Genomic DNA, 12323 nt, shown 5'->3' on the forward strand with positions numbered 1-12323 from the left:
GCCGGAGCGGGGCGGGGGAGGGAGGAGCCAAGAGCGGCCGCCGCCTCTGCCGGAGGAGCCGCGGGGCCGCCACACTCGCCCCCCGCCCCCCCCGCGCTCACTCGCACTCACACCCGGGCGCTGGAGGCGGGCGGCCCGGGCCCCACCGGCCCCCCATGGACGCCCCCGGCACGGGGCGCTGAGACCCCGCGTCGCTGCCCAGCCCTGTCCAGCGCGCCACGCCGAGGTAAGGGGGAGGGAGCGAGGGGGCATTAATATGCAAATGCCTCGCGATTGATTATGCAAAGCCGTGGGGCTCTAGGTCCAGCTCCCTGGCGGACTGGGGGGCGCCGGGGGTACCCGCTGCCAGCCTCGGCTTTCCCCGGCTCCCCGGTCACCCTGTCACAGTCCGGGAGCTCGCAACTTACGCCCTGGGAAAGGGAGGTGTTGCTAGGAGGTCGGTGGGCCCCGGGGTTCGCCGGCAGAGATGGCGTCCAGGCCTCCCCCTCGAGGGCCCGCCCGGCCTCTGTCCGGCCCGTCTGCTGCGCACTCCCGGGCCCGGCCCCGCTGCCGGCCGCCGGAGCTCCCCCGCCCGCCGCGGTTTGTTTACGGTGCGCCGGAGGCCTGCCCCCCCCCACCCCCCACCCCTAGCCTCCGAGGCTGAGGCCGAGGCCGAGTGGCCTTTGCAAAGCCGCCTCCAGCTGCGGAGGGTTGTATGAGTGGGGTGGGGGGTGGGCTTGCACTGGCCGCGGGAGAGGGACGTCTCCCCCCACCATTCCACCCGCCTCCCCAATTGAGCATGGCTCTTTGGTTGCAACACTCCTAATTGCAAAAAACGCGGTTTGGAGGGGAGGGAGTGTGTGTGTGTGTAGCAGGGAGTGTATATGAGGGTCCCTAGATAATCCAGAGAGTTGCAAGCTGGTGCGGTTGGGGAAGAGAGGGAGGAAGGGACCTGTGTGGAGTGCCCCCCCTTGTTTCCCTCCCTTTGCAACGTGTCTCTGGTGCCCCTTCAGTGCCTGGGGCCCTCCCTTGTCCGGTGTGAAAGAAAGGCCTGCGGCGGGGGGGCAGGGATGATAAGGCCAACGGAGAGGGCCACCATTTACAGGGGTGGAGGTCGCAGAAGGAAAGCTGGTGGGATAGGAGCCTGCCCCTCAATGCTGGCTCTGGCCCCAGGAAGGGGAAGAGATGAAGGGGGCTGTTGTCCCCGATGAGGGAGGGGAAGCAAATGTGACATGCAGATAGAGATATTCCAACACATACAGCCACATCCATGCACACCCAGGGACACCCAGGCAGACTCAAGGACAGGAGCTGCTGGACACACCCACATGGGGACAAGGGAAGAAGCAGGCTGCCGCTGCACCGGGGAGCTCAAAGGGGTGGGACACACCCACGGGAGACCAAGAGCGAAGAGACCAATCCATGCACATACCCACGCACAGGGTCACACGGAGATGCTGTCACACACGGGCAAGGAGGAGTCGCTGTCACCCACACAGAAAAAGTCACTATCGAACGCATGCATGAACACAGAGCAATTGCACACAGTCGCACATTACAAAAGACCCTGTCACTCACAGGCACACACGTGCTAGCATGAGCCCAGTCACACAGGCATCATCGCCTGCCTTGACAGTGACTGTCAGTCAAATGCAAATGCAGTTAAACATCAACACATGTATACACAACTTAGCAACAAGTATTTTCCTGGACTCATACTGTGGATCTCCAAGGTTCTGTGTACAACAAAATCTCTACTCTGAGGAAAATCAAATTCATCTCCGTGAAAAGACTTTCCTGCATAGTGGTGCAAAACATGCATTCATGATAATATTCTCCGTCTCTCAGGCTCTATCGGCTTGTCATCCCCCGCCCCCCTCCTTGATGGTGAGCTCCTTGAGACCTGGGAGAATCACTCCAAGAGCTCTGGATCCCACCCAGAGCCTAGCACAGGAAGTGCCCTGTAAATGTTAATTGATTGACGGTGAACTCCAGACACAGGTGTACTCATTTGCACATGGTCCCAGGGACTCAGGTACAGAAGGCATTCACAAGGCTCAGGTCCATGCAGTCACAGGGGCACGCCAACAGCTGTGTCCAGACATCCCCAGATGTGCACACTGTGGCTGTACAGTCAGGCGCACCCCTAGATGCACACACAGTTGTAGATTTTTTTCTCTCAAGCTTCCTCCTGTCTTCCTCTAGGCTCAGCCTTCTTTTTCTTTCTTCTTCTTCTTCTTTTTTTTTTTTTTTTTTTTTGGAGGGACAGAGAAACAAGAGCAAAGAGAGCAGGGGCAGGGGGGTTCCAGAGGGCCGAGTCATGGGGCTGAAGCAATGTCCAGTGCTTCCAGCAGCTGAGATTATCCTAGCTGCTGGGGGGTGGGGGTGGGGAGTTGGGGAGGGGCCCCTCTAGCCACCTTGAAGGCAAATGCGGGATCTAGGTGCTCCTGCCAGGGTCGTTTGTCTGAGCCTTTCCCTGGGGGCCATTGACTTGCCCCCTGCCAGAGGAGTTCCTGCCTCCCACCATGAGTCTGGCCCCTTTTCCCACCTCTGCCCTCCTGTCTAAACTTGGAAGCCTTCCTTAGGAGGCCGTATGCTGGTGAGTGTCTGGGTGAGTGATGTGTATTTTTGACTTGGAATTTCTCTCTAACGCTGTCTCCCTTTTGCTCTGTCTTGCTGTGTCTGATTGTCTCTCTCCTCGTTTCTCTGACAGTCTGGAACTCTCCCCCGGGGCCGCTGCCCCTGTCTACCCCTGCTCTTGTCTCCAGTCTCTGCCACAGCCTCCTTTCTCAGAGCTGGGAACTGGCAGTAATGAGCTTCATACTTTTCCAGTTGTTAATACTCACACCCCGCCCCTTGGTCTGCCTGCCCTGCCTCTGGGGTCAACAAAAGGTTGAGGTGGGAGGGGTGGGGGGCTCAGCTGGCTGCTCAGGACATCCGCTCAGCTGCAGCAGCAAGTTTTGGGGGCCGAGAACGGTGGGGGGGAAGGGATGGGCGGGGGTGGGGGTGGGGCACGGTCAGGCGACCACTCATGCTGACCTCTTGGGGTGGCAAACCTGCTGGGTAGAAGCCCTGGGTCTGCGGGCTACAGCCAGCTAGCTCCTAAGCAAGCCCGCAAGGAGCCACCCCACCACGCTGACCCACTGGAAAATAGTCGCCCCCATGGGCAGTAGCGGGAGCTGGCAGGGCGCCACTGAGCAGGGTCAGCGGCAGGACTCACAATGGCCTTTCTCCACACCCCTGGCAGCTGAGGTCCACCTCAGAGATGCCCAACAGCTGTGCCCTCTGCCCAAGCCTCCAGAGCTGGGTTCTAGAGGTACAGCTGCCCAGATTATGTGGAAGGCTGAGTGAGGCCCTGTCTCCTCTGAGTGTAGGCTCCAGCCCAGAGTGGGAATTTGAGCAGGGGGTAGTGGGGGTAGGGGGCCCAGAGCCCAGGGGGGCATCCAGCATTTCTCATGCTCCCCACTAGCCATGACTTGTTTGGATGAGGAGGCATTTGGTACTGATTCTACCCTAGATAATATATAGGCTGCTATAGAGGGGAAGTTGGGGCTCAGTCACAGGGGAGACATAGCTGGGTCAAAGAACAAGGTATGATTCTTTTAGCAAATAATACACTCTCATGGTTAAGAGAAGTTTTTTTTTTTTGTTTTGTTTTGTTTTTTGAGCTGTAGTGCCTGGGTTTGAATCCCAGCTCTGCCACTTGCTGCTTGTATAACACTGGGCAATCGATTTAACCTTTCCCTTGCCTTTTCAAGAAATTGAGGATGAGAATATCTCATTCAGTTTTTTGAGGATTAGAGGAGTTAGAATATATAAACTGCTTTTACCAGTGCTTCCTGCATAAGAAGCACCGAATGTGTTAGCTGTTACACAGAGGAAGCCTGTGGGTCTGGGGTCCTCTGGATTTTTTGGAGAAGCTGGGCAGAGAATTGGATCGCCAGATGTCCCAGGAATGGGATGGGGGTTGGGGAAGACAGTGGGTTCCTAATCTCCAGCCCCCTCACCCTTCCTGTCACATCCCTCTCCCTACAAGTTTTTGCAACCTGAAACCCTCCTGCCTCTTGCCCTGTAGAGTACAGCACACTACCTGTCTGCCAGTGACCCAGCATCCCAGACGCCCATCATCAGCCGGTCACCCAGGACCTAGTCGTGGCCGATAGATAACAAATTCCCCATCCCTGCACTGAGGGGGAGTGGTGGTGTGAAAGGCACTGAGTAAGGACCAATGGGTGGGTGTGGCACCTTGAGGGCCAGGGTCTCTCCTGGGTTGCCTCTCTAACCCTGTGAGTCTGGTGGTAAGACTCCTCTCTCCTCCAAATCCCTTTTCTTCGACCCCTCCTCTTCAAGGTGCAGCAAGGACAGTGGAGGGATGGCCTGTGGTGGGCCACTGGGGAGCCTCGGGAGTGGGAAGCTAGTCTTAACTTGAGTTCTCACGGTTGCAAAGGGGAATTGTGCCTCTTGGGGTGGGAGGCAAGCATGCCTGTAGTGAAGCTAGAGACTGGGTTTTTGCCATTCATTGGTTGCTGATTTTGGCCTGGGTTTTCCTCATCTGGAGACAGTGATGCCCACCTCACTCTGAGTTGAAAGTAAATAACATGATGTGGCCTGACACGTGTGTTCAATCCGGGTTGCAGCCAGGCTTGATAAGCAATGCCTGTGGATCCTCCTGTTCTTCCAGGGCCTAGCATGCTCCAGGGTGGGGATTCACATGTCCCCCTGGAACCAGAGACCGTTCCCCATCTCTCTCAGAGGCGTCTGGGGCTGGTGTGTGCTGATGTCTGGGGCAGGGAGGCGGGGGTTTGCAATATGATTTTCAGGCATTCAGAGTTGTCTACTCTTCTCCCTGGCAGGCCAAGGTTGGGGTAACAAAGGGGACTTCCTTGTAAGAGGTGGTCCAGAGGGAGGGGTCAGAAGTCCTCTGGGTAGACAAGGAAAGCAAGGTGGAACTTTCTGGTGCCCAGGAAATGCTATGGTTGCCCCCCTGCTTTGAGGATGAGCCTTTAGTCTGGGGACTAGGGGCTGGGGTTAAAGGTTAGGGGCAAAGGCACAGCCTCACCCTCAGCAGTGGCAAAGAACAGCCCCAGCCCACCTCCCCTTCTTCCTCCTGTCTTCCTCTTCTAAGGAAGAGACAAGATCTTGACTCCCAGTCTGTCTCTGAGCTGTTTCATTTTCTCTTTTACCCAGGCGCGTGGGCGGGGGATAGGGAACGCGGAGCGAGGCTATCGGCTATTGGTGGCTATCGGCATTTTTGTACACATCAGCGAGTGGGTGTGTTGTGCGCGCATCCATGTGTGCGTGTTTTATGCATGTGTGGGCTGGGGAGGGCTCTGAATATCTGCTGGAACCTGGCACCGGGAGCCAGCGGCTCTGCGCATGCGGGGTGAGTGTGTGTGTCTGCACGTGTCCGTGTGTGTGCCGGAGACTCAGCTGCATTTACTTGTTCGAGCGCGCGCGCGCGCACACACACGCGCGCGATTCCTCGCGCGCGCTCTCTCTCTCGCCCTCGCCTGCTGTCTCTTTCGCGCGCACACGTACTCTCTCTCTCTCTCTCTCTCTCTCTCACACACACACACACACACACACACATACACACACAGAATTTTCAATTTCTCTCTCCCCATTCCCTCCCTCCCCCTCTCCCTCTTCTCTAGCACTCGCGCTCTGTCTCTCTCCCCCTCTCCCTTCCTCCCTCCCACTCCCTCCCTCCCTCCCTCTCTCCCTCTCTCCCTCTTCTCCCTCTCTCTTTCCCTCCCTCTCTCTCCCTCTCCCCGCCCCCTCTCTCTGCCTCTGCCAGTTCTGCTTGGGTTGGGGCTAACTCCCGCGTCCCTGGGGTGCCTGGGAGAAACATCCCTGCCTTTCTTTTTGCCTCTACCATTCCCTTCCCTCCTCGGCGATGCTCCCCAGGGCTTGCAGACAGCTCCTTTCTCTGATCTCCTGGGAAGAAGGGAGCAGGGAAGGGAGGACCCCAAGCCCTGTGCCCATGGTGCCATCTGCAACGAGTGCCTTGGCCCCGTGACATTCATGCCTCCAGCGTTCAGCTGCCCTAGCTCCCAGCTCCGATTACCCTGCCCCTGGCTGGCTGCTGGGGGGAGGGTGGGGGAAATGGGCCATGCCCAGCTTGGGGGTGCTCCTAGCTGCCTTCTTGGCTACTTGGATCTCCTCCTTCCGTTCCTGAGGGGAACTGGGGCAGAGGCAAGAAGTTCTGTGGGTTGGCAGGGAAGGGGCTGAACTCTTGATCGTGGGTGTGGGCTTGTGGGGATAGAGCTGACCTTTGGACCTGGACACCCACCTTGATGGTGATTGGAGCTGTCTTGGGATGGGAAGAGGGAGAGGAGAGCAGCAGGTGGTTAAGGTTATGGGGTTGGGGGGGGTGGGATGCACAGTCTTTCCAGTCTTTGATGTTAATACTGGGCATCTGGCCCAAGTCAAGGCTGCTGTTTATGTCTTTCTGTCTCTGATCTGCAGGGGAGAGTTTCCTGTTATATTCTTTGGGGGGAGAGGATCTTTTGTTTAAGGAACCATTCGCCCCCATGTCATATCCCCCACCCCCATCTCCCATTCTCTAGCCTCCAAGGCCCCTTGGTGAGCCAGGAGATCAGACCTAAGGGTCACTGCCCTTAAGCTCCAGAATCCCATCTCACTGGGAGCCCTATGAGAGCCCACCAAGCAGTGCTGCCTCCCTCTTCTCCCTCCTGCTTGCCAAGCTGGTGCTGCGTCTGTGTATTCCTCTGCCATCTCATACCTGCCAAATAGTACCTTCCTTCCCGCCTTCACTCCCTTCTTTCCTGGCACCAGGGTAACAGTGAGTTGGGTGGGGCCGGCCTACTCAGTCCCTACCTGAGAATAGAATGGGGTGACCTGGGCCCAGAGCAGGGGACCTACCCCTTGAGGCCGGTGTTGTGCTGTAGCCTTCACTCTCACCAGGCTCCCAGGGGCTGTTGGTGTTTGCGGCCACCCGTGGGAGTACACGTGGGCCCCGGTGCCAGTGTGCACACAGATGCCTGTTTGCATGTGTGTGCCCCTGTGTATATTTGGGCTACAGTGTACACCCGGGCCCCTCATCATCACCCTGTTGTTGCCGGTGGTGTGGAGCCAGGGCGTTATAGCCAGGTTATGGGGGGGGGATATTCCCCCACACACACCCTAGCATCAAGCAAAGGGGAAGGGGAAAGGGAGGCGTGAACCTACCCACAGCACTATTAATAGCCCACATGCCAGGCCACCAAGAACCAGCTGTCACCGTGGAAACCATTTCTGCTCCCCCTCCCCCAGCCTCCATGGGGTGGACTTAGGCGGGGCGTGAAGCACCCCCCACCCATCTTTCTTTGTTACCTTTCTCTCTTTGTCTCCCCTCTCCTTCATTTGTCTCTCCTCCCTACCTCACCCCTTCTGTCCCCCATCCCCCATCTCCTGGCTGCCTTTTCCTCTACTTCATTGTCATCCCAGCTCTAGCCCCCCATCCCTGCCCATCTCTTTGTTCTTGCCCCTCCTCATCTTTCTCCCCCTCTTCCTCCACCATCCCTTTTGCCCCTCTCCTCCTCCTCCTCTTCCTCCACTTTTTCGGGCCCCCTCTATAAGTGTATGTCTTTTCCTCTGTGGTTGGCAAGGAGGAGGGCTGGGCTTTCTTCAGAGCCTTAAGGACAAAGTCCAGGGGCCCCAGACAGATGGGGCCAAAAGCCAAGAGCAGACACTCAGAGGAGTGTGTGTAGAATTGGGAGCTAGATTCTGGGGGCCGAAAGTCCCCTTGGGCCTGCAGGACAGCGGAGTGGGGCAGTCCAGCAGTGGGAACCTGGCATAATGCCCACGGATGCCGCATTGGCTTCTTGTCTCTGTCCCCCCCCCCCCCCCCCCCCCCCCGCCCAGTCGCAGAAGCACTTAAGCTTAATGAAATGCTTCTCCCTCTGTGGGCACCTTGCCCATACTGTCACCCAACAGCTCTTATCTGACAAAGAGGGAGTAGGTGGCCAGCCCACCCGACAGGTGGGTCTTGCCATCCCGCTGTCCAGTCTAGTCTCAGAACCCCGTAGCTCCACCTCTCCTCCTTCAGGCTGAGCCTGCACCCCTGCCGGCATGCACCAGGAGGGAGCTTGGGGAAGTAAGCTGGACTCCAGAAAGTGGGCAGAAAGGCTGCTCTTTGGGGTGGGCATTCCTACCTCACCTTCCCCCGTCCCCCACTGCCCTTCTCCCGCCCACCCCTAACATAGGCTCACAGGATCTACACCTTCCTGGGTGCTGGGCCTTCCACTTGCTCTGTGTGGCCTCAGAGGCTCAGGTATGGCCCTAGAGACCAAGGGTCCCTAGGGGTCTCCAAGCTCTTGCTTGGTGCCACATAAGGGTGCCCTGAGCATGAGGGCAGCACCTGGCTCCTCTGCCCATTGCCAGGGGTCGGGGGAGCCTGGTTGCACCCACGGGCACCGGGGCGCCATTCAGCTGGGCACAGAGGTGGGGCAGAGAGGGAGCGCGCCCCTCCCCCCAGCAGGCATGTGCAAGCCCTTGGCAGTGCCCAGACACATTTGGAGTTAAGGCCGGGCCGGGGAGGGGGAGGGGAAAATAAACATGGTGGCTTAGGTTGGCGCTCCCCCAGGTGTGCCCTGTAGCAACTGGCAGCGGCAGGGTGCAGGAGGAGGGGGTCCTCTAGGGCGATGGCCCTGGGGCGGGAGCTGCCCTGCCATGTGGGTGCTGCTGGTGTGCCCTGCCTGGCCCGGCCCCCAGTGGCTCATACCGGTGCCCATGTACCCTGGCCCTCTTTGCCTGCCCCCAGGGCCCACTCCCCAGGGCTGCCCCTCTTTCAGCATGCCCACTCCTGTGCTCGCCTCCTCCCATCCCTGGGGGCACTTGGGCCTCCGGCTGGCGAGTGGATTTTTCCAGCTTCTGTAAACAAGTGGTGGCAGTGTGCCAGGTGGGCAGGAGACAGGCGGGGGCAGCACCGCGGCCAGGGTGTGCCAAGCACCGAGGCACAGCCTCCGGGGGGAGACAAGGAGACACCCAGACCCAGAGAGACAGAGACATTCAGATACAGACAGACGGACCAAAGGAAGCCTCTCTGGGTGCACATAGACATGGAAACAGAGGCAACAGAAAATAGCCCTCGGTTGTCCAGCCCAACCCCCACGACTTCCCTGGCCCCTACCCCTCAGTGCCCTGGCTAAGAGTGGAGGCCCTAGTGCCCAGGCCCTGGGCATCCCCACCCACTCCCTCTCCTCCCCCTACCTCCACCCCTTAGGGCTGGCTACGCCATTATAAATTTATAACAGGAATTTCTTCACAAGCCAAGAAAAACTTGACCTACTTTCTTGACGGCTCCCTGGGCTAAGGCTCCCCGCTCATTGCCCCCCCACCAACCCCAGTCTCTTGTCCAGCCCCCGGTGCCCAGTCCTGGTCTAAGGGGGTAGCAGGGGCACCACGGGCCACCTTCCTGCACTCCCGCCAGGTTCCTCGTGGTGGGGGCTCGCCTGGGTGCAGAAGCCCTATCCTGTCGCCCTGCCCTGCCCAATGACCTGACTTATCTCTGTCTCAGTTCCCACCCTGGCTCCTTATCAGTTCCTGGGGGTGGGGCAGGGGGCCCAGGGGCGAGGTCTCTGGTACAGCAGCCACGTGATGGAGGCTGTGTGTGGGGAACATCACCCTTTGTCCCCCTCTCCCAGGCCCACACCTGCCAGTGTGTGCCAACCGTCTGCCTCCGGTCTATAGTCTGTGGTCAGAGGGGCAGCGGGGAGGAGGGGAGACCCGGGCTGACACTATCCTGGACCGCAGCGAGGGGGCCAAGGCTGGCCTCCGAAACAGGCCATGAGGGTCTACTCCCTGAGCCACCAGCTTGCTAGCTGTGTGAATGGAAATGAGCGATCCAGCTGTCGGAGCCTGGATCTTCATCTCTGGGGTTCTGATGCCCGCTTCTGGTGGCATGGTAGTTTCCTTTTCCCTTTCCCTGCTGTCCCGGTGGGTGGCAACCCAGCCAAACCAACTGGGAAGTCTGGCCCTCAAACTGGGAACTGTGCTTGGGGACCTTATATAGGAAGTTCTGGAGTATCCCCTCCACCCCGGCGGGGGGAGGGAGTCATAATCTGGTCAGCAGCAGGGGGTAGCCTGGCTCCCCACTGTTTCTAGCACCTGTCTCCATGAAGGCACTCAGGTGGGCATTCTGGAGCCCTGCGTGCCGCCCCCACGCCCCACCCTTCCTTCTCAGGTACCCCTCACGTGTGTGCTGGAAACTGCTCATCTTGGGTCCGCTCTTTCCCTATATTACCAATACATCTTACAAAAACTCTGCTAGAGGGCTAGTAACAACAGCCAACGATTAATGGATACTTATCAAGGGCCAGACCCTTGACTGAATGTCAGGCTTGACATTCATGACCTGGTACATGATTTCCTCATTCTTTTCCTCCAGACCTTCCCAGGTCGGGGGCTCCAGTCTTGCCTGCTGCACCTGTTGATCTGACGGGTTGTGCTAACCCCCTCTCCATGCTTGCCCTCCATGCCCGCCACCATCTTGTTAGAAGCCCCCAAGAACCCAGACTATTGCCACCAAAGGAATCCTGTCTATGCACTCCCACCACAGCGCTGCCTTATCCCCACCTCTCTCCTGTCTTTGCAGGGACTTCTGGACAGGACAAGACTCTAAAGCTACTCTCCCAGTCCAAGACACACACCCCCAGTCCCGCCTCGGACCCAGCTTGCCCTCAGTCCTACCACCTGCCACTCCCTGGCCACTCTCACCGCCCGCCCCCCTTGGGGCACAGGGCATGGTGTGAAAGGCCAAGTGCTGAGGCGGGCACCATGGGTGCTGTGCCCTAGGACCTGGGTGGCAGGGGGTGGGTGGCCTGTGGGTGTGCCGGGGGGGCCGTTGTGCCCACCCCAGTCTCTTGGCGTGCTGGAGGGCATCCTGGATGGAATTGAAGTGAATGGAACAGAAGCCAAGCAAGGTGGAGTGTGGGTCAGACCCAGAGGAGAACAGGTAATGGGTCCCGCAGCCGGGTTGTGCCAATTCCTGGGCATGACGTGCTCATCACTTGGCTCATCACTTGGCTGGGAAATGAGAGCTGAGCTCGGGCCTTTTGAGCACCTCTGGAGGGATGGGCATGAAACCAGCAAGCCTGCCACCTACCTTTGCCCAGGAGATGAGGTCATGGCCACATGTGACAGAGAATTAGGCACTTGGATTGAGAGATGTCCGTTTTGGAGGGGGGGAGGTGACAAAGACCAATTACAGGGGCAGGCACGTGGCTCGTCTCTTGACAGTGCTGGGAAACCTGGCATGCCCTCCCAGCGTCCCTCAACCCCCCTCACCTGAGCATGTGGAAGGCAGGCAGTCTTGCCGTTTTCCCCCTCTGCCTACCAGACTAGTGTGTGGCCCAGAAGCTGTGGTGCCTGGGACATGACATTTAGGGCACACGCACCCGTGACTGTTGGTCCCAGCCCATGCTTATATTCGGAACCTTTTGGGAGCCCCACAAGCTCTTCCTTGTTCATGAGCAAGAGCGGGCACTGCCGTGGCGCTCCTCCCAGGAAGTGGAAGTGAATGCCAGCTCTGAAGGTTTACTCACACGTGGAGGAGGACTCAGCCCTGCTCACACAACTAGGGATGCGTTACCTGGGAGCTGCGTGGCTCTTGAGGAGCCCGGAGGGTCTCTGCTTCCCCCATCGGCCCCAAGTGGCACAGAGCTCTGTCCCAGTTGGCATGAAGTCCCAAGAGCTGGGTACAGCCTGTGCCTATGGCCAGGGAGAGGGTGGGGGTGGGGGTGCTCTGGGGAGGAGTGTGGCTGTTGCCTTGGAGACCAGATCTTGAGCCAAGAGGTCAGAGGCTTGGCCAGGCAAAGCCTTGGGGCTCGAGTCTAGGTCCCCAGAGGGATGGAGGAAGTGGATGAAGCTGGCACTTGGGTAGGGCACCCTAGGTATCCCTCCTCAAAACCCTCCCCAAACCCAGGGGGGCTCTGAAAAAGATCTGGCCTGTCACTGCATGGCTCTCACTTGCAGCCTTCTGTATCCTTCCTGCCCAGACTTCTGTGAGTCTGGGCGAGTCTGCTCCTAATTCCGAGAGAAGCAGGAATGCAGGTTCCTGGTCCCCCAGAGCTTCTTGCCCTCCCCCATCATCCTCCCCTCCCCCAAGTCCCTGCACCACCTTGTGGCTCTCCCTGGAACTGCACCCAGAGGCTGTGAGTCGTCACTGCTGAAAACCGCCTGCTCAACGGGAGGTGTTGGGGGGCGCCTAGCTGGCTTGGAGTTCTCCCATACCCACTCCTGCTGGTGGGAGGAGGGAGATCTGAGTCTCCAGTGGTTGTAGAAATCAGACAGGGGTAATCCCCAAGGGTCCCACAGCGCAGACTTGTCCGGGACTGTGACCC

General features: G+C 58.8%; 2 protein-coding genes across 5 annotated transcripts in view; one reads left to right on the top strand and one right to left on the bottom strand.

Moving 5' to 3' along the window:
- MED24 (mediator complex subunit 24) overlaps nucleotides 1–568 on the bottom strand; it is a 33667-nt gene extending 33099 nt beyond the window's left edge. Inside the window, exon 1 of one of the 4 annotated variants that reach the window (XM_082704926.1) lies at nucleotides 408–568. The gene's annotated coding sequence lies outside the window, so the exon portion shown is untranslated. The remainder of the gene's footprint in view (nucleotides 1–407) is intronic. The other 3 variants (XM_082704910.1, XM_082704920.1, XM_082704914.1) reach the window with 3 other exon arrangements.
- The window catches only part of THRA (thyroid hormone receptor alpha), a 24569-nt gene continuing 12246 nt past the window's right edge, over nucleotides 1–12323 (top strand). Inside the window, exons 1-2 of the mRNA XM_082704964.1 lie at nucleotides 1–226; nucleotides 10577–10936. Coding sequence (XP_082561090.1) covers nucleotides 10884–10936 — 53 coding nt within the window. The 5' untranslated portion in view covers nucleotides 1–226; nucleotides 10577–10883. The remainder of the gene's footprint in view (nucleotides 227–10576; nucleotides 10937–12323) is intronic.

The sequence above is a fragment of the Mustela nivalis genome (assembly GCF_964662115.1).
Source record: "Mustela nivalis genome assembly, chromosome: 17".
Classification (NCBI taxonomy): Eukaryota; Metazoa; Chordata; class Mammalia; order Carnivora; family Mustelidae; genus Mustela; species Mustela nivalis.